The 22,762-nt window shown below is 43.1% G+C and overlaps 1 protein-coding gene across 3 annotated transcripts in view; it reads right to left on the bottom strand.

Moving 5' to 3' along the window:
* Positions 1-2,287: 2,287 nt before the first annotated feature.
* Positions 2,288-22,762, bottom strand: part of LOC147692527 (SPARC-related modular calcium-binding protein 1-like) — a 404,947-nt gene continuing 384,472 nt past the window's right edge. For 2 of the 3 annotated variants that reach the window (XM_086938743.1, XM_086938745.1), the window contains 4 exons: positions 19,922-20,004; positions 5,975-6,074; positions 5,634-5,881; positions 2,288-2,916 (listed from right to left, as the gene is read on the bottom strand). In XM_086938743.1, the coding sequence (XP_086794869.1) occupies positions 5,641-5,881; positions 5,975-6,074; positions 19,922-20,004 (424 nt within the window). In that variant the 3' untranslated portion in view covers positions 2,288-2,916; positions 5,634-5,640. Of the gene's footprint in view, positions 2,955-5,633; positions 5,882-5,974; positions 6,075-19,921; positions 20,005-22,762 lie in introns of all 3 variants that reach the window. The other variant, XM_086938744.1, reaches the window with a different exon arrangement.

The following is a 22,762-nucleotide window of genomic DNA, read 5'->3' as shown; positions in this document are numbered from 1 at the left end:
TCAGCACACGACCACCGTGGCTGATGACGAGCTGAGCTCGTCATCAGCAGCGAAGGGGTTAATGTTCCAGTATTGAGAAGTGATGCATAGTGTAAGGCAGTTTACATTCACTGTGAGCTGGAAAATTGCATATTGGGCTAGTGGTGGGTGAAATGGATACGAAGTGATTTGCCCATGACTTAGAGAGTAGGTAATTTCCTGTTTTTCATGGCACCAAACCTAACTTCTGAGGGCAAGCACATACTGTTGAGGTACAGGCACACAACAATAAAAAAGAACGAATGGGTTTAAAATTACTGGCCAGGGTGGTATGATCCTCATTTGATTTTTAAGCAGATCATTGAATACAGAGAGGTATATTTCGAGAGCTTTGACCGTGCATGCTGCAAATCAGGAGAGAGGTGAGGGATCTGTGAACATGTCACCACTGAATAGCACCATACATTTAAATTGACATACGCGAAGTCTCAAAGTCTCAGTATAGTTCACTATTTTGAAATGCTTCAAGAGCATCTACTTAAGGGGACCCACAAATAGTGATGGCAGCCATAAGGGTCAGACTAGGACAGAAACTAAGCCCCGGTGACAAAATAAAAGTGGCCCCTGTTAGCAGACCAGATACCTAAAAATGTGGCTCACATATGCCAATCAAGCCAGTTTTGAACTGTTAAAAGGATGATTTATGGGTATTTTTCAGGGTATTGGAGACTGCATGTGTTTATGTTTGCTTGAGGCAATGTTTGTGGTAAAATCAGGGTAAGAACCAGTAAAAACTGGCCCACCTGGCCAAACAACATCCCACAAACAGCTAAACAATAGCTCACACACTGATCTGTCAAGCCAGCCCCTTGGGCACTGCCTAATTGCCCTAAAGGCGAGTCCATCCCTGGTAGTCCTAGTTTAGAGTGGTTCCAGGTCCTTATGGCCAGAAAGGCTCTGTTTATAGTACTAAATGCTTTCTGAAGAGTTGAGTTTTCAATTCTTATGAAATAGGATATGCGATGCTGTGAAGTTCCAGGTCCTGCGGGTTGGCCTGGCCAGTTTTATTTTTTGTCTTTTCTGCTCTTGAACCTGTCTTTAACTTGGCTTGTTGTATTGCATTCTTCTCTAGAAAGTATGTTTCAATGACAGCTAAGGCAGTCGTTGGAGGCTAGCTTCATATGCGATGCAACCGGTCTTTAAGATGATATGGCTTGCAGGAGTGGCCAGTGAATGGACCTCTGGAGCGGGGCTCATATAGTCACATTTATTGCATCCTTTCGAAGCGGTGAACTGAGATGTGCAGATGCTTTTCAATAGGCCCAGCACTGACTCTGTATTCCTGTGCTCCAACACGCATCTGGGAGAGGACCAGGTATTGAACTGTGGTTATCAGGTGCCCTTCTGGTAGGGTTATATTGTTTGATGTAGTGAAGCTTCTCTCATCCTGTCTTGGTCTCCCTGGCAACGTGAGGCTTGCAGGAGAGATGGCTGTGGATCAAGATGAAGTGTTCAGCCCCATCGGAGAGTTCAGGTGAAAGGCATCTACATTCATGATAGTGAGCCAACCCATGACATGGGTTTGTCTGTTTCTGTTGGTGGTGAGTAGAAGTTCTGTTTTTGAAGGCTTTAGCACTAGCTAAGCAGTTGACAGGCATATCTGAATGAAGGCTAGGAAATCTTTTAAACAGTGAAATAATCACAGTCTGACGAGACTTTCAAATAAAGCTGAATATTATCAGAGTATCGAGGCAACTTTGTGAAACATTATATGCCCTGTGAAAAGGCATAATCAGAGTGTTGTAACTGTCTTTAATACATACAACTCTTTTGCAAATTTTGAGGATAAATGATAAGAAAAATCAATGTTTTTTCTAAAGTTTTCTTGGGGAGTTACACCAACTCATTCGGAGCTTTTAAGTATTTCTTGGCACACCACACACTTATTGGACTGTTCTAATATTGTCACTTCAGAGCAGCTGCATTTTCAGCCAATTAATGTAAAAATAATGCTACGCAGTGCACCTTTTGGGCTTTACGTTTAACGTTATGATCCTGTATTTTTCAAAATATTCATGGTGGAAACCCCCATAAAAGTCACTCACTTGCAAGGTTCAATTCGAGGTAAGTATTTAAGCCCTACCACCTCCAGAATGCACCAGCTGACACTGCTTAAAGTTAAACTGGGAAGAATTGTATTTGAGCTTCTCAAGCTAGCTCCTCTGATGAGATTGTATCCTCTTTTCCCACTCAGTTTTCGCCTTGCCTTTGCAGTTTTGCTAAAAAAAACTGAGATTGAGTCAAGCTGTCAATTTTTCTTCAGGGTGCTTTATTTCAAATTAGGGGTTCCTGTTGTGCACAATCATATATTTATGTAATAACTTATAATACAAGAATATATTTTACATATTTAATTACGAAAATACAAACTCAACCAAAAGTGCTAAATAAATGAAAGCAGGGAAAAAGCCTTGTGCCAGTACAAATTCTTTTCCCAGTAAGATGCCATGCCACGAGAAATCCCTCCCAACCCCTGGAGACGTCTCCCCATGCCAAAAAGAGGATATCACTCAAAGAGCACCCTCACCCAGAGTTACTTCACCGACACAGATGCCTCACGCGGTCAAAGACATCTTATCCAGGGAGACACCTCACCCACACAGACTTCACCCAGGAGATGCACAGTCCAGAGAGAAGCCTCAGCCAGGAGGACAGCTCTCCCAGTGAGATGCTGAGCTGAAAGTCAGACGTCGAGCTAGCTCTTTTCCTTAAACATCAGCAGCTAGTGCAAGGCTTGAATGCCCCCTGAAGAGCCAGCTTCTTCCCTCGCCTCTCAGACACAGTCCACAGTTCATTCTACAGGCAGCAAATGGAGAGCCAGTGCTGGCCTGGCTGGAAGATATCGCTGATTCCTTCTGTGTTCCTTTTCGGAGCGGTCTGTGAAGACAGCATGGTGGAAGTTAGCTGCGTGCCACCTGTTGTAACAACAATACATTAAAACTGGTACATTTTGCCCTAGATTTAAAGGTGAACTGAGAACTCGACCTCAGTCACATACATTAAATTGTTTAATTTAAGGATGGACTTGAAACGAGCATACAAACATATACACACATGCACGCGAACACACACACACACTCACACACCCACACACCCACACACACACACGCACACACACACACACACACACACACACACTCTCTCTCTTACACACCTTTTCTCTCAATCTGATCTGTTCTAGGAAATTGTTTCTACTATGAGCAGAAGTTTTTCATGTCTTTCTGCCAGATGTTCTTATCCGCAGATTGAAGCTTACACCTGCAGTGTTCACTGAAGTTATAAAAGAGTTCTCTAGAAGGATCCTCACAATGTGGCTACAGCATCCCTTCCAAGAGATTTATGCAGATATTCTGCGCCAAAGGCCCAAAGGAAGTAGCTGCTGACCCAGGGGGATTCTCATTGTAACAGGGTGCGCAAGGATATTTGACTCTCTGTACCCAGTTTTAATGCCACCTTGTAGGGACTCCACCAGAACTGTAGGGTACCCAAATGCCATTATTTGTGCCGTGTTTTCCCTGAGTACATATGGTACCAGAGACTCACTGGACATGTAGAAGTTTTTTTTGATGTATAATTTTGGTAACAAATTATTTGTGCGAATTTGTGGTTTTAATGATGCATATGGTGATAACCGATGAAGTAATGATGCTCCACTTACAACTATTTGATTATTTAGTTTAGAATTATTATTTTAAATGGATGTGGTTTCTGGTGTTCTGTTCATCTTGCTCCTGCTCATTCCCCCCTCCTGATCAGTGACCCGCTGCAAGTCTTCTCTCGCCACAGTTTGTGAGTGTCATGACGCAAAAGGACAATTGTATTAGAAAGCTTGCATTGTGAATGAAACTTTCCATTGTGTACTTGATGTATCATTTTAAAGGATTTCAGCTGGAAGTTCAGATGCAGGTGTGCGGAAAAACATAATTCTATGAGCTATTGTCTGAGGAATGTTTCATATTATGTTTTACATCCCCAGAGTTCAGTTGTTGAGGAAGCAAGTGGAAGACTGGATTTCGAGATTCGGTGTGATTTCTCATTTTCCTCCCAGAAACACTGTCCAATTACTTTGAGATGTTTTTTCCTCCCCTAGAAGGTTGTCAGTACTCTTTATAAGTTTGACACTTAGAATCTAGAGAGATTTAATTGCCTAAATAGGGGTTTTATTATGATTTATGATTCTGTGTTCTGTATCTGGGCCTTCATGGCACATAATGCATTTTTCTGTATTTGTTTTCTTAACAATTCTGCAATAAATCTTTTTAACTTTATTTTGATCAATAACTCAGTGGCATATCACCAACAAACTGCGATAAACATTGCAGAGCGCACATAGCGCAAATTTGTATAATGCCGGCTATCTCCGAGATAACACGTTATTATCAACGCTTATCTCCACGGCGATAAAAATTCTGGCGATAGCGGCGTAATGAGAGAACATCGCTGTAAATCCAGCGATGCAACTACAGCGCTAAGGGACTCCTTGTTAATAGGCATTTTGCAGCCGTTAGCTGATGGCGATAACCTTGTTAGTGCCGATTTTTATGTCGCTATAGGTATTAGGGTCCGGCTTGATGATACTGCGAAGTGCAGTTAGCGACTTTTCCAGAGTTGTTTTCAGAGGGAACGCCTAGGGAACGCCTACCTTGCATGTCATTAGCAATGAATATCGCTGACATGCAAAACGGCAATAACACAGGCGCTATTGCCAGTAAGTTGTCGCTAACAGCTGTTAGCGACAGCTTGCTGATAGGGCGATAAAAATATTGCTGCTTTAGCAGCAAAAAGTGCCACTAAAGCACCGATATTGCCCTTGATGATTTGCCCCTCAGTTATTGAATAGTTCCAGTTCTTATTCTGACTTTTACTCTGCTAAAGTATTGTTTCACTGATTAAGAGGGGAGTCTCTTACCACTAGATCAACTAGAGAACCAGAAGCCTAAGGTAAAAAGTAGGGTTCATAAAATATTCAGGAGATTATTGGCGTTCCGCTCCCACAGACACGGGTAGTTCTGAGTACCCAATGAAGCCATTTGGTGTTAGGTACAGCTGGTGTCCAATGGTAAGAGGTGGTGCAGGGTCATCAGTGGGAGAGCTGGTGCTGGTTGTCAACTGGAGGTATTTAAAACTAGGTGTCCCAATTGAATAGGTAGATAGCTAGTTCTGGGTGCTCTTTTACAACATTTGGTGGACAGCAAGTGCAGTGTGTCTATAAGCTAAAGTTGGTCTTCTGTATCTGGTAGGTGCTATCCCCCCATGAATGTACTACATGGAAATATGCTATTAGGCAGGGGGTATTAAGCTTACATGCAGCCTGACAGCAGTGCTGTACTTGTATATCTCATCGAGTGAGTGAGTATATTGCGCTTAGTCTTATTTTTAAGTTAAATCCATACTCAATATCATTTTCTAGGCCATAAACATTTTGCAGTTCACCAAAACTCAATTGGCTGTCCAACTTATGTACAGGTTGAAGAAGGTGACTTATTTGACACTGGTGGATCCGGCCACCTCTGTATATCTTATATGCTTCATGTGTTTTTTTAAAGAAGCTATGTTAACAAGTGGGTTTCTTTACTAGAAGGTGCTCTCCTTACCACAACATTAGCTGAGTCCTAGGCACCCCTTGAGCTCATGCAGTGAGAGTTGCTTGTCGTTGGATAGGTCGCAGTACTCCATGAACTTGCGTATGCAGCGCTTGGGTCGGGTGTTCTTCTTCATGTACAGTTTCAGAGGGCGCATCTCCTTCTCACTGATGCTGTTGCTAAAGTCTTTGTCCAAACGTATAAAATGCCAGCGCACTGCCCGGTCCTCCAGGGTGGGTCCCAGCATACCATCGGACTGCCTGCGGTGAACACACACGATGTTATCTTTTTATGTTGCTTTCATTTTATTTCCTTATCAAAGACCTTAAAACTGAACAGGTACCACCACTTACCTCCTGATTGTTAGTGGGACCACCTTGGTCTGGGCCATATCAGAGGCAAGAGCCTTTAGCAAATTGGTGAGAAACTCCACCTTCTTAGATCCTGGGCAACCTAAGAGTAAGAGGAGAGAAGACAAGGAAGAGTCAGAGTGGAAATGAATCGGATGGAAGGTCCACTCTCCCAAACAGAATAAGCATTTGCAATGGAATAGGTCTTGCATTTTTCATGTGTATACTGGCATGTTATTGGCTGATCATGTACATAGTAATAAACAATGTTTTATTTTTCCATTTATTTGTACAGAGGGTTTTTTCTTTTTTTTCCTGTAAATTAAACATATGCTGCATGTGCTTTTTACAAAATGGTAATAAGGCATCCAGAAGCATGATTCTTTACATTCTCTACAGACATTTGTGAACATTATTAAAAGCAGTGTAATGCTCACATAAAAGTTTAATATATATTGGATTTCTTAGTGATATGGTGCTCAAGCGCGATATACTGGAAGAACCCTAAAGAGAGCGCACAAGGATTAAGAATTTAAAGTTGAATTATGTAGTATTAAAACATCTAAACTATGGCGCCTATTAGGATGGCGGACGGACCTGCGTCCGCCCGCCACCCCCGAGGTGGAGGAACCATCCACAGGGGCAGCAGCGGTCCCTCCGGTGGAATTATGATGTGACCGCCACCCTTGCGGTCACATCCCGTATATTTAACATTGCGGCGGGTGCTGCTTTAAGCAGCACCCGCCGCAAAGTTAAATATGCATGCTTTGCATTTGCATGCACAAAGCGGCAGGCACTGTGCAAATGCAATCGCCTAGTGTATTGATGTGTTTTGATCATATTCAAATATTTTTTTCCACACACTTCAGAATTACAAAAAAAATTGCTTCATTTCTACTAATTCTGATATATTCTGAAACATCACAGCACAGTTCATTTGCTTTGTTGTGTACTGGAAAAAAAATCCTACACCTCTCGCCTCTTACCCGGGGACTCAGCAAAATTGTCATATAAATTCGCTGACCTTGAAGTCAGAGAAAGAAAAATAAACACCACTCTCCCTGGAAGAGAGAACCTGATATTTGACCTCTGTCTTTGGATGCACTGCAAATGTGACATGATAAGAACAAGACTTAATGGCTTGTTTATAGAAAGAGAGTTAGTGGAAGAGTACAGTAAACAAGTATTGGGCAATGCAAAGGACAAACTAAGGAGCAGATGCAATACCATTTTTTGCGGTAGCAAACTGGAATTCGGCAGCAAAATTGGTCTGCCCATTTACAAACCCTATTTTGTGAGTCTGTAACCTATTACCGATTTGCAAAATATGTTTTGAGACTTGCTATTAGGAAGGACATGCCAAGTGCATCCCTTCATAATAGCGAGTTCAACTGCAATGTATGATTGTTTTGCGACCGCATTTGCGGTCGCAAAACACTCGTAGTTTACCACCTACTTCCACTCGCAAATGGGTAGGGGTCCCCAGGGCTGTTCCCATGAGGAACAGTATCAAGACTGATTTGCATATGGCTGGGTCTAGACTGCGGTGGCATAGTGAGCAAAAGAATGAAGACGAAAACCCAGATCTGTGACTGGGCGTGAGTGGTTGAAAAGTTTCAGGACTCCGTCCATCATCTTGTTGTGCTTGTTGCATTAAGATCATTCCCCTCAAGGAAATTGGGTATCCTGCGGGTCTAGCAAAATATCAGACACCCCCAGAGGTGCCCAGGCAAGAGACCTACTCAATCCTAAAATATGACCTGGGCCATACCATCATTAATTCTAGTGACTGAAGAGGGGCGACACAGGATCTCTTAAGGGACGAGTGGAATCGGCTGTTAAACCTGCTGCACTATTCTACCTCCACCAAAAGCTTGGAGGTTAACCTAAAGAAATTGGGTATCCTGCGGGTCTAGCAAAATATCAGACACCCCCAGAGGTGCCCAGGCAAGAGACCTACTCAATCCTAAAATATGACCTGGGCCATACCATCATTAATTCTAGTGACTGAAGAGGGGCGACACAGGATCTCTTAAGGGACGAGTGGAATCGGCTGTTAAACCTGCTGCACTATTCTACCTCCACCAAAAGCTTGGAGGTTAACCTAAAGAAAACCAAAATCCTAACATTTGGCAGGAAATCCTTCCAGGGGGGGCTGCAGGTTTTATAATGGCAACAAGATAACAAAGGAACAATCTTACAAGTACCTGGGGCCCTTATCGATGCAAGGGACCTTTTGTTCGGCAAATGAAGAAGTTCAAACAAAAGCTTTGGTCCTTCACATATCCCTGTCAAAACGATCAAGCACGCTGAGCGGGGCAAGCCTTCTCCCTCCCTTAAACTTCATTAGGGCAAAAATGATCACATTTCTGTCCTACAGCAGTGAAATCCTACTGGGAAGAGACTGTAAACTCTTGAACAAACTGGTCACCAAAATATAAGATTAGCAGACTGCCAGAGCTGAATGTTTCTTAAACCTGTGCCACAAACTTAAGTTTGCCAGGAGAGGCCGCTTAGAGGCGTTATTGTGGGATGGGATTCAAACTGGCCGCCTGAGGCTACCTTACTATTTGCATGTTGAGGACTTTCTTAGCACCTTGAAAATGACAGATCTCTGGGCCAAAACATAAGTCAATCTGTCTTCAAGCCATGTATCAAAAAGTGTGTGCATCTGTGTTCACATCATTCTGATATGGACGTTTTAGCTAAACGTAGGCATGCATGGGCAGTATTTAATTCTATAGCAGGATTGGAGGCATCTGATTATGCTGTCTCAATTTCTTTACTGAACTCACAGCAGCCAATGAAAGTAAAACTACATAAAGTAAAAACATCAATACCCATGAGACTTTGAACCACGTCTCCTTTATCACAGCCAATGACATCACCAAGTATACAAAATAGAGAGGCACCATGCTGGCTTCCTCTTTCTTTGCTGCTCCTCAGCCCAGATAAGTGCCTCTCTACTTTGTATACTTTACACTACTAATGTGCTCTTATTTAATCTACTTGATTGCATACTTTAGTGCATGTTGGTATATTTGATCGTTTTTGGGAGTGTTGATTGTGACGCTACATTGAAATTATGGAGAGTTTTTGCTTGTGCCCTTGCGTGCGTTTCTGGCTCACAGTGCAACATACTTTGCATTCCCTTACGTGAGCGCTGCTCCTTTCAGTCTCTCCTTTGCCGCGATCGGCATTAGTTTTCCCCCTGATACAAGCGCATGTTGCGCTTTAGGCTGTCCCCCGAGTTACCGGCTACCACTGCCGTCAGCGCTCTGCCGACTTCTATCGCAGTGCGCGATAGGAGGGGTTTGGCCTCCTCCGCGGGGAGAGAGACGCACGTCGGGGCCCGGCTGGGCTTCCAGCGTGCGTCTCAGGAGCTCGAGCGCGTTCTTGTGCGCGCGCAGCTCCTGTGATTTGCCGAACAGACGCCTTGCCCCAGGCTGAACCGGGGACTCCTACGCCGCAGGGCCAGGAGCCAGTGTGGGCCGATTTACAGTCAGATAAGGCAGCGTTTTGCTTTAGCAGTGCTCAGACTTTGGTCCTAAGGCATTAACCCTTGCCTTTCCAGGGATCCTGGAAATTAATTTTTGGTGCCCCTATTCTGCCTGCAGCTAGGGGTTACTCCCTCCATTAGTCCTAGAGTGGGGCTAGATACTACTGATATGACTTTGATATTGTTTCCTGGCTCCATTACTCCCAACCGGCGCTCTTATTTTGGTGGGCTGATAATTGTGCTTCCCTCTGGAGAATTTTCTGATTAGAAGTTTATATTCTACTAAGATCATGGCAGATTGCAATTTCAACCAGGAGGAGGTTGCTGCATGTGAGTAGCAGAGCGAAGATGAATACTATGATGAGGAGTCCATGGAGAACATTATTGATAAGAAATTGAATGCCAAGTTAGATAAGGCCCGTTCTTTCACCCTGATGCCAATTGCTAAAAAAAGCTAGAACTACTGGTCCCCCCTTCCTCTTCCCTTCCACCCACAGGAACTCCATCGGCCCCGGGCCCCCTCACTCCTGCGGAACCCTCGGATTCCTCCTGGCCTTATGCACATACATATTTAAAGTTATACAAGTCCAAGGAGAACACCAAAGATGGCACCTCTGCCCTTCCCCCTCCATAGTCCTCTCCTATTCCTGTTCACAATACCACTACAGATACCGAAAGTGACACGGACTCGTCCCATGAGTCTAGACCTCGCAAGTGCGCTTAAAAGCGTAAGGACGCTTCTTCCCCTGTACAGCCTTCTCCCTTCATGTTCGATCCCTCAGACATTGTACACCCTAGGTCCTCTGACTGAATTCCTCCCCCTGCGGTGGCAGAATACATGCAGACCCATTTACGCAAGAGTTTTGATAAGGAGGTTAGAGCTCATCTGAAATCAGAATGCCCCGTCCAGACTTGGCTCACAAGGTGGCTCTCACTCTGGACATAGACTTTGCTATGACCATGTTCCTAAAAAAGTATAAAAAAGATCCTAAGAAGGGGATTTATCACTCCCTCCGGGCGTGCCAAAATAAGGTTCTTGACCTTTCGGGCCCTTTAGCAAAAATTCTTGAGTTGGCCCTCCAGGCACAGGAGACAGGGGTAGCTATTCACCCCGAAGTCCTGGCTGGATGGGCGCAAAGGGCGATTTGTATGTTGGGTAACATTAACTGCGCTTTGGCCTCTGAACGGCGCAAATCAGTATTGCTTAGAATTGATCTGCAATTGGTGGAATTGGCCTCGTCTGAACCGGGCCCTTTGGCTGAAGGGTAACTTTTTGGCGACAAGTTTGTGAAGGATATTGCCAAATACGTGAGCCTCTTCGCCTCCCTCGATAAATCACAGGCTTCCCTTAAGAGAGTGCTCCATCAGGTCTCTGGTAGGGCCGGCCGTGGCAGAGGATGCTCGACCAGCTGCAACACCAACCCAAGTCCTCAGAGAGGCTTTGCCCCCAGACGCAGAGGTTACACCCAGGAGCGCGAGCAGGCCGGCTTCTACCCCTCCAGATCTCGTGGCTACAGGGGTCGCTTCAACAGGGGTGTCAACTGTGGATACAAAAACTTTGACTCCCAGTCGTCTGGTAAATCCTGTATGTCCGTCAATCCCCCTAGGGGGCAGGTTGTTGCACTTTGTGGTCAATTGGACAAGTCTCACCACAGATGTGTGGGTCAATTCAATTCATTTTATTATGATTTGGAATTCCAAGGAATTCCACATAACATTACTATAAAACATGATTCATGAAAACCAGTATTAAAAAGCACGAAGAGTTACACCCCTAAAATCTTATCTATGGGAAATAAATATTAAATGAAAGCAGCGGCAGGATTTTTATAAAGTGCCGTATAAAGTGCACATGCCATCTACAATATACAGACGTAAAGAAACCATAATCCTAATCCAGGCCTAATACCTGAATCAACCCTTTTAGCTTAGCCCAAGATTACTAAAATCATATACATTTGTGCAATTATTATCCAATATACAGGCAGTAGTTAACAAAAGCAATTAAAATATTTCTTATGTCGAGGACAGAGAACAGTGTTAACAGCAGATGATTTATGCAAGATGATACTAAAAGTGCAAATATATCAAGATAAAGTGCTAGTGCATCGACACCCTAATCCAGGACAGAACTCAGGATGATTATCAAGCAACAATTTAGCCGAATTAACTCGGAACAAAGAACAGAAAAATTTAAGTAGCAAACAACATTGTTAAAACACACTACTAAACAATGATACTTATCCGATGTTGCAAGTATTAAAATTCTTAAAGTGCTTGAAAAGTGCTAAGACAAGGGAAGTTATACAAGGTACTACATGAACCACTGTTCCCCCTACTGCTAGACTTTCTAATATACATTTAAAAATTCTTTAAAAAAACAGAAAATCTTAAAACATATCTGTTCTGACGGGGGATGCAGAAGAAAGTTGCGTGCCTGATCTGCTGTTGAAATATTATAATGTAAAAAATCAGGCCTTAGAAATTTGCGTCGCATTGAACTAAGTGCTGGGCACACAATCAAAACATGATTAAAATCTTGGATACCTCCATTGCATAAATCACAAATTCTTTCATTTTTGGGGATACCCTCCCAAGCTCCTGTTACTATCCTCAGCGGCAACAAATTCATTCTTAGGAGTAAAATCACTCTGCGTACATACGTAAGTTTGTGAAGGATATTGCCAAATATGTGAGCCTCTTCGCCTCCCTCGATAAATCACAGGCTTCCCTTAAGAGAGTGCTCCATCAGGTCTCTGGTAGGGCCGGCCGTGGCAGAGGATGCTCGACCAGCCGCAACACCAACCCAAGTCCTCAGAGAGGCTTTGCCCCCAGACGCAGAGGTTACACCCAGGAGGCCGAGCAGGCCGGCTTCTACCCCTCCAGATCTCGTGGCTACAGGGGTCGCTTCAACAGGGGTGTCAACTGTGGATACAAAAACTTTGACTCCCAGTCGTCTGGTAAATCCTGTATGTCCGTCAATCCCCCTAGGGGGCAGGTTGTTGCACTTTGTGGTCAATTGGACAAGTCTCACCACAGATGTGTGGGTCCTTCAGACTGTTCAGGGTTATGGGGTTGAACTTTTGGACTCTCCCTGTCAAGTGTTTCCCCCTCGTCCTCTCCTTTTTTCCCCTTCAAGAACAGATTTTTATAGACTCCGAACTAGAAGAGCTTTTGGCCAAACTGGCTATTGCCGTAGGACCCTTCATCCTGGAGGATTTTGCAGCAACGTCTTTTTGGTTCGAAAGAAGGGAGGAGGTCAGGGACTAGTCTTGAACTTAAGAGCCTTCAACCCTTATGTAGTCTACAGGCATTTTAAGATGGAGGGCATCCATCTTCTGAGAGATCTCCTGCCGGAGAAAGATAAGATGGTCCGGCTGGACCTGAAGGATGCCTACCTTACAGTACCAGTTTGCCCGTCACAATTCTTGCAGTTTCAATGGAAAGGGCAGTGCTACAGATATCGCACACTCCCCTTTGGTCTGTCATCGGCCCCTTGGATCTTCACCAAACTCCTGAGACCAGTGGTTTCCCGCCTTCGGGAAATGGGTGTGCGCCTCATTGTGTACTTAGATGATTTTCTAATTCTGGCGCAAGATCAGGCACTTCTCACCCACTTAGAGTGGACGATGTCCCTGTTACAGGATCTGGGCTTCGTCATCAACATCAAGAAGTCAATGATAATCCCGAGTCAGCAGATAGAATTTCTGGGTTTCCTGATAAATTCAGTTTCTGCCCAACTTCTCCTTTCCTTGAGCAATATCAGGTCTATCAGGAGGGAACTCAAGTCCACTTCGTCCAAGCAAATGAATTCTCTGAGAGTTCTGGCAAGAATTGTGGGCCTGTTGGCGTCATCGATTCAAAGCAATTTTCGAAGGCCCCTTGCACTACCGGTCCCTTCAAAGACTCAAGATTTATTACATTCAGAAGAAATTTCAATACGACCATCTCATTCCCTTATCCTCGGGAGCTCGAGATGAGCTTGGTTGGTGGCTGGATCACATGACAGCCTAGAATGGGCTAGCAGTCTTTGGCGCAGCCCCGAATGTGGTTGTTGAGTCTGAAGCCAGCCGATGGAGCAGGGGCGCTCGATGTGGAGACTTTCCACAGGCGGACGGTGGTCCACAGACGAGTTAAAGTTGCACATAAACTGTCTCAAACTGCTGGCCGGCTCCTTTGCGATCAGGTCAATCTCACCTCTGAAGAGCAATTGTTGCATCCTTCTCCGGATGGACAATGTGTCAGCGGTGAGCTATATCAACCACCTAGGGCGAACAAAGTCCGGTATGTTGGTCAACATAGTGAAGGAGTTCTGGCATTTCTGCCAGGATCACAAGATCACTGTCATAGGAGAATACCATCTGGTAAAACTCAATCAGGTAGCGGATTGGAACTCCAGGTTCCTCAGGGACTACAGCGATTGGAGGCTGCACCCCAATCTGTTTGCCCAGATCATGAGTATGCGAGGTCCCTGCAAAATAGATTTATTTGCCTCTTGCCTCAAAGCCCCGCTTCCCTTATTCTACAGCTGGAGACCGGATCAGATGGCGATGGGAACAGACGCGTTCCTTCACCATTGGGGGCAACAGATGAACTTTGTGTTTCCTCTGTTCGCCTTGATCCCGAGAGTGGCGGCCTTTGTCCGTCGGCAGATGGCTTCAATAGTGTTGGTGACACCTTTGTGGAAGACTCATTCCTGGTTTCCCACACTATTGGAATTGTCTGTGGATCTTCCGTTTCAACTTCCGATATTCCTGACGCTTCTCCAGGACACAGTGGGAGCCTGCCATCCACTGGTCCTGCAGAACCAACTAACTCTGATGGTGTGGACGCTCTCATGAGACATGAGAGCATTGCAGGCCTTTCACAGGCAGCTGCCGGCTTTATACAGGAGGCTTGGGCTCCATCCACCCGAAAGCGATATTCGGCTTCCTGGAAGAGATAGGTGGGTTGGGGCTTTTAACGGCAGGTGGATCCTGTGGGATCAGATGTGACTGAGATTTTAAACTTCCATTCTGAGTGTGCAGAGTCAGGCCTGGCATACAGATCAGTTAACAACTTCAGGTCCGCTATCTCAGCAGGTTACAATCATATTGATGGTAAACCCGTGGGGATGCATCCTCTGGTTTGTAAATTGCTTAAAGGTGTTAGAGTGGCTAATCCAAGGTCCTTTCCCTTCTGGAATCCTGGCCTAATAATACAGATCTTTCATTGAAACAGTTATCTGCCAAGCTCACCATGTTGTTATGTCTCATCTCATGTCGCAGAGTGTCTGATGTACAAGCTTTAGATCTTGCTGGCAGAATGTTCTCTCCACAGGGTGTTTCTTTCGTGATCATGAGACGGACGAAGACTATGTCACGTTCAGTGGAGTATCCTTCTTTCCCTCATAATAATAAGTTATGTGTCTTACAATGTTTGAAATGTTATGAGGAGCGTACTCTTGCACACAGGTCTAACCTTAATTTCAGTTCAAAAACCTTTCAAGCCAGTCTCTGCTGCCACCTTGGCTAGGTGGGTCAGATCGGTGATGTCAGAAGCAGGTATTGATATTTCTGTATACGGTGCCCATTCTGCGAGAGGAGCTATGACCTCCAAGGCGTATATGTTGGGATCTCGTTTGGGAGACATCCTGAAAGCAGCTGACTGGTCTACAGATTCTATGTTTAAAGGTTTCTATTACAAGCCTATTTCTCAGGTTTCTTCTGTTGTTATTGATGTGCTTTGAACCAGCATAATCAGAAGCCTCCGGTCCTGCTATAAAATACAACATTTTCCAGCTATTGCGACAAGAATTTTAGATTCTATTAAGGACACGGAGGCGAGGATTATCCCACCCGTTGGGACAGTTTATTTCAACTGTTAAGTTGTTTGATGGTTATGTTCATAACTGTATTAACTGCCCACCTATGAGAAGTGAATTTGTGGGTTCCCTTTCTCGAACTTGTTTCTGTTTTAGGAAATGATTCCAACAAGAACTGACTGGTTACTCCGGATGGAGACGGATCATCCTCGTGACAGAAGCGGATGACCTCGAGAGCTGTGGCTTATATTCTCCGTTGAGAATGGAAAAAAGGAACTGTTTACCTCTCTATTGTGAGTTGAGACTTTGTTTTGGTTCGTACTTATGGACTGAGTTTGCGCAAAGAAAGAGGAAGCCAGCATAATGCCTCTCTATTTGGTATACTTGGTGATGTTGTCATTGGCTGTGATAAAGGAGGCATGGTTCAAAGCCTCATGGGTATTGATGTTTTTACTTTATGTAGTTTTACTTTTATTGGCTGCTGTGAGTTCAGTAAAGAAATTGAGACAGCATAATCCTCACCTCCATGTCCTTAATAGAATCTAAAATTCTTGTTGCGATAGCTGGAAAATTTTGTATTCTTATCAACCAGCATTCCACTCATCTTACTGGTATTGCACCAATTCAAAACAACATAAGGGGATGATTTATGGCTCTAAGTTTCGGTGAATGGCTGTTCCTAAAATATCTTGCCAGATGGGCCAGCCCTCGGAAGTAACAACATGCAGCAGTTGCGGACTGTATGAGGAATCCTTCAGACACATTGTCTGCCTCTGCCCAGTCCTCCTCGAGGAACATAAATGATCACTCCTGAAGCGGGAATGGAACAAACTGGGTATTCTCTCATGCCGGCGGGCCAATATTGCCTCTTTTAACCCCAATAATATGCCCTACATATCATGTTGGTCAAGTTTGTCACTGGAGCCACCAAAAATCTCTGCATTCCAGGGTTCTACCGAGTGGCTCCGGTTCTTCCATTCCAGTGGATTCCTCGCCGGGACCCCCCCCCCCCCCCCCCCTCACCCCCCCTCCAGCATAAAAACACTCCTATTTCTTGCTGAACTATTGGATGGTTAAAGTAAGCACTGTGCTTGCCCTTGAGAGGAGCATTGTTTAATTACCATTGTGTCTATTTATATAATCTTAGTCACAGGATGCTGCAAGACTTTGCTTCCGTGCCTACCAAAGGAACCTTTTTGTATAACCCTCATCATCCTAGTTCTTTGCACTTTGTTTTGTGTTATTATAATGCTGCACTTACGTTATGGGTGAAACGTCCCAGGACAAAATTGTACTACTTGTGTTGTGTTGTTCCCCCGACCCAGTCCCCTATTGCTTCCTTTTTGTTATTTTTATTCGCTGAGGTTTAAAATCGGGGATTGGGTGAAGATTCTCGGGACACCCCCCAAAGGTCCATTATTTGCAGACTTGAACATGAAAAATTGCTGCTATCGCTTAGTCTCCGCGCTTGCACTTTGTCTTGAACTAACATTGTTTTTTATCTCCCTTTTTAACCTGATGTCAGCTTTAAATTGCTAGCAAACTAGTAATAATGCTCCTGCTGTTTTTTACCTTGATGTATGACTTAATATGATGGCACATGTATATAAATGCTCCTGTTTATACCCTTCTGCACATTGGTCTAATTGTTGTGTAGTTAAATACCTGTGTTGTTGTCTGATTTGCTGTTTTTAATTTGTCTCTGTTTTTGTTAAAATTGTAATGGTTTATAATTACCCAAATAATAAATAAATAGTAACCAAGGCATAAATATATATAAGAGCCATGGCAATGAAAATGAATAGGGTCCAATAACACATTCATTATAGCAACTGTACAAATAAACACATATTCAGGCATTTATTACATTTACATACACTAATCCCTCTTCCTGACAATCTGACAGTCCACCCACACTAGACTGGGTAGACACACTATCTACCCTTTTTGAGGAAAAGATTGACAGTATCCATAACACCTTCCTCAATCAGGATGTTGAACAGCAAAATCCTCAGCCGGACGGCACCCCCCACAGCACTGCACTGCTGAACTTACTCAAGAAGAAGTTAACATTGCACTCCTCAAAATTAAATCTAGTTCCCCTGTCGAGCCTGTTTTGCCCCATATTCTGGTAATGTTGGCCCTAGTGCTTCGCAAAAGTCTCACTGATATTTTTAACGTCTTTAACTCAAGCAACGGTCCCTATTAAATAGAGAGAAGCCAGAGTCAAGCCAATTCTCAAAAAAATGTAGCTGATCCCAATGAGCCCAGCAACTATCGGCCCATCGGCCCATCTCCCTACTCTCCCAGGTAGGAAAGGTACTTGACTCTCATGTCAACAAACAGCTAACAACCTATTTGGAAAGCCACAAGCTGTTCGGACCCTTCTCAGTCAGGCTTTAGGGCTGGTTACAGCACTGAAGCTTCTCTGGTTGCGGTAGTCGACAATATAAGACTCGACAAGGACCTCGGACGGTCAGCCAAACTTATCCTGTTGGACCTGTCGGCCGCTTTCAACACCATCTCCCACAGTATATTAGAACAACGACTGTGGAAGATGGGTATCAGAGGAACAGCCCTAAACTGGCTCAGAAGATACCAAAAAGACCGAACTACCATCGTACAAATGGGCACCCTAGCTTCTCGTAGCCGGATGGCAGACAAGGGAGTCCCCCAGGTATCTATACTCAGTCCCATGCTTTTTAATATTTATGTGGCTCCCCTGTCCAAGGTGATTAGATCATATGGGTTTGATGTATTGTCATACACTGATGACACCCAGCTACTAATCACCCTCGGTCCCAACCCAACTGATACCAGAATTAGATTTAAAAACTGTATGACTCATATTAACCTCTGGATGCAAGCTAACTATATGCAGCTCAATGCCAGTAAGACAGAGATCATCTTATTTGGCAAGGCTCGTGAACACTGGCCCAATGACTGGCGGCCCCATAGTCTTGGTCCCTGTCCTTCTCCTAAACCCACGGTACGCAACCTTGGAGTAAAAATAGATGACAACTATTCGCACAATTTCGGATCATAAACAGTTTAAAAAAAAGCTTAAAACCTGGCTGTTTTGATCGCTTACCCTCCCCGTTTTCAGCTGTTCCATCTTCGCCTTCACCAGCACTCGCTACAGCGCTTTGAGACCCCTCTGGGTGACATGTGCGCTCAATAAAACACTATGACTATGACCATGACATATTACTACAGGGCAAATGTGAAATCCCAGTTTATTACCAGACAACAGTGAAATTGACAAGAGTAAAACATTGTTAACTAGCTCACACGTTTCATGTCACAATATTTCTACACAAGGAAACAACTCTTCTAATAGTTATGAGGTCTCTTCAATGGGTTTCAACTTACTGCACAAATGTAACCCCTTGCAGCCTGGCTTTGGGAAAATACAATTTGTAAAACAAATACTCATGAAAACATGCTATAGCATAGACTATGTACATTAATTTGCAAGGCGTTATATGATTTCTATTACAGTTGATCAGGGAGGGGCAAGGGAATCATGAACCACTTCAGTCTTTGCCGCCCTGAGCAGTAGCCCGGGAACTATGTCTTGGGCACTGATGCAAGCAAAATTTGGGCCCCTCTTCAACTTGTTTGCAAGTAAAAAAAATACACCTATGATTTGGGAGTAGTGGGCCACTCAAATCTATGGCCCTGGTGCAACTGCACCCACTGCACTATGGGTACCTAAACCTTTGCCATTGAGTAATTTCATCTGCCCACACCCAACAATGCTTAAAAATAGCATTTTTCATTGTGAAAATCTGTATATATACTATTTATGCCAGGGCAATGCAAATAAACGTGGCCCATTATTCCATGTTAATAAGGGAAACTGTAAATGTATAGATACAAGTGTATTTTAACATTTGTACCACAGTACAGTTAAAAGTGGCATGCGAATAACACTAAGGTATGATCACAGATTACATGGTACAATCACTTTACACAGAAATAGCTCTGCTAAGAGTCGGGGGGCTCTTCAGTATGATTTATCTTATTGAACAAATGTAACCCCTTACATCCAGGTTTTAGTTAAATACCTTGCTTTAAAAGAAATACATGTGAAAAACACCATGGTATTAACCATACATGCAGTTGTTCAGGATGTCATATGCTATTTAACCCCTTCGATGCTCATGACGAGCTCAGCTCGTCATGCAAAAGGGGATTCTGAAAATTTCAGCACAGGAGGGAAATCTGCTTAGCAGCCAAGGTGTTAATACTGTTGCTGTGGAAGGGGATGGTCATCCTGTCTCACACAAGACTTCCCCTCTCATGAGTCATGTCCCACCCCATACTCAACAATGGTAATAAATAACATATTACACTCTGCTCTTTTACATGCATACACATACTGATATGGCTCCATTCCCAAAGCATGCAAAAGGAAAAGAGTTGTTTTCCTTACTGAATCATGTATGTATCAATAAAGTGTTAGAAATGTTTCTTTCCAACAGTATCACAAAATGTGTTTCTCTTTCAGCATTATGTCTTATCCTGTATAATAATAGCCTTTTCCAGAATTGTGTAAGGCGTTGCCCCTTCATTGTCAGTTAGAGGACATAGGCCATCTCCTGTGAAGTCAAGCAATGTATCATTAGGTGATGTCTCTTCTTACCTGGCAGTGCTCTCTCTCGATACAGACTTCCCATTTCCATTGTCTTTGCAAGTAAATGCGTGTCACAGTCAGGCGGAAAGTTTCTGTGGTAAAGGCAAACGATTTAGTAAATGTCGAGGGCAGCAGGATGGATTGGCCAGAAAAATTGTAGTACTTTCTATTAAATGGGAGGAATTTTAAAGAGGGGTGTAGGGATTGACATTCTAATACAAAACATACTACATCCCTAAAGGTGTCAAAACACCTGTAATGCACTCCAGCCCAGCCTTGGAGTAAGTCAAACACTATAAATGGCCATTCATAGGTACTGCAGCACACTCTACTAGAAAACAAGGAGTCAAGGAATTAAAATAACACCAAATAGGAACTAATTTAAGTTAAGTAAATTATAAATTATCATTGTAAACAATATTTTGAAATTAATGTATGTAATTATTTTATACACATTTAATCTGATGAGTTATTGTGCTGTAATATTTTATTTTATTAGTTCTAGGTTAAAAATAAATATTTCAATTCAACAATATTTATATTATAAATTAGGGAATGTTTAATAATTGTCCATATACTTTTCAACAAGGAGATGTCGTACACAAGTAAATCCTTCAATAGAAAGCACCACCCCATTACCCGAGTGGATGAAACATATAAGTCTACATCTACAGTCCTCAATAGTGAATAGAAAAGATGTGTAGAGTTACACCTATGTGTAGTAGTAATTATACATGAGTAATAAATACACGTGTGAATAGGCTCATTAATGTCAAGCTCACAGCTTTCCAAATACGACACATGAGATTTCACAAAACATTAAATGAAATACAGACAGAAAAAGACATTTAAAATATTATGAAAATGCACATTACATTCACCAAAACGAATATCAATATCCAATAAATGTTACTCACATTGCATTGCTTAGCTTAGGGTATGTATTAACTACACTGTAAATAATTAAATTCACAATGAAAATAATCTCACAAGCACTGATAAAAATATAATGTGTTGAAATGAACATGGCACAAGCTGAAAGGAGTACACACTGAAATTAATATGGCCCACATTCATACATAAATATCACTTGCAATAGAATGAATATTCACACATGTTAAAATGAACATGGCCCATTTTGAAAATCATGTGACCTACAATGGAAGATAGTTCACATGAGTTTAAGTGAAAATGACAAATGTTGAAAATGGCATGACATACATTGAAAGGACCAAATACATTTTGTAGGCCCAGCTTCCCTGTGCCCCAAACAGCCCAGTGAGCAAAAGACAAGGGTAATGGTAAGAACACAGACTTTGTGCTGTGTATTCCTGAAACTTTTAAACTACTTTTTCCCTCTACCTGTGACTGTTTAAATTTACCTTTTGGTTTCTGTACCTTTTGTACTTTTAAAACTGCTGTTTTTTTCTGCCCATTGACTGTTTACATTTCTCTTCTAGTTTTCCCCTATATTGTGCTAAGGCCTGAAGAAAGCAATCCACCTTTCACCCTTTTTTACAAAGTAAAGAAGTCCTTCATTCATTCATTTCTTTATTCAATCAGTTTAAAAAAGATCATAAGAGCACAGAATAAATACAAAATAACAATTTCATGTCCATTAAATACTATATGTCCCTTGTATAAGAGTAAAAATAAAATAAAATAAAAGGATAATAATATAATATAGGTGCCCGTTTAACCTCAACCTTATGTGAGTCACTCTCTAAGATGCAGTAGTGGATAACTTTTCCATGGCCCTTAGATACAAGCCATCCCCCTCTTCCTTTTTCTCGTACAGGCCCAAAGTAAAGAAGTCAAAATACACCTCAGAGCCTAACCAGAGTGTGTTTAAGAGACTGTTTAATCTGCTTTATAGTTTAAACTGTGTTTGTAAAGTGTAGGTAGCACACGTCTTTGGCTAGAAAAAGTGATTGGTTTAGGTGTGCAAATAGCAGCATTTTTAGTGGCTTTAGATTTGGGCCTCACCTGCGGGGTTAAGCAGAAACTACAAAGTGTGAATTGAGCCTGTTTGAATCCAAGGGGATTCTGACTTCATGAGCAGCTCTCAGCCCGCTGCCCCCGTGTCCACCAGCCTGTGTTTTACTGATTGGCCCTCTAGCTCCCAAGCAACCTTGAAACACCCTCTCACATCTGCACAGGCCCTTAAGCTTTGTGGAGGGAATCCTAAGACAGCCACCTCCATTTTGTAACCCCAGCTTCTCTGTGCCCTAAACTACCCAGTGAGCAACAGAAAAAGAAGGTGGTAAGAACACAGACTTGTGTTGTGTATTCTTGAAACTTTAAAACAGTTTTTTTCTCTACCTGTGACTGTTTACATTTACCTCTTAGTTTCGGTGCATTTTGTACTTTTAAAACTGACGTTTTTTCCTGCCTGTGCTCCTAGTTTTTCCCTATACTGTGCTAAGGTCTGTAGAAGGAAATCCACTCCCCTCCCCCTTTTTGCAAGCTACCCTGTCTACCAGGTGACATGCCCCTTATATAGGTTTCTTACTGGTTGTTGTATATGTGTTATCATTGGTTTCTAGGGCTAGGGTTTCTATTGGACTTAGGGTGTAGCTTTGATTGGTTGCTAGTGCTATAATTGGTTGAAAGTACAAGGTCTCCCATTGGTCCTAGGGCTTAAGGCTAGAGTTCTGACTGGTTAGGGTTCCTATTGGCCAAAGGGCATCTGACCTAGGGCTATTTAATGTTATGGCTCAGGGCATCTCAGCCCTGGTATCAAGGCTAAGGGCGGAGAGAACAAGGGCAATTGCCTGTTTGGTCTGTTCAGGCCTAGGGCCTGAAATGCTTCCTTTTTTTCCATTAATCCGCCACCATCTTAACTCATCA

The sequence above is a fragment of the Lissotriton vulgaris genome, chromosome 9 (genome assembly GCF_964263255.1).
Source record: "Lissotriton vulgaris chromosome 9, aLisVul1.2, whole genome shotgun sequence".
In the NCBI taxonomy this organism is placed as follows: Eukaryota; Metazoa; Chordata; class Amphibia; order Caudata; family Salamandridae; genus Lissotriton; species Lissotriton vulgaris.
Note: the sequence above shows the minus strand (reverse complement) of the source record. Positions and strands in the feature narration are given on the sequence as shown.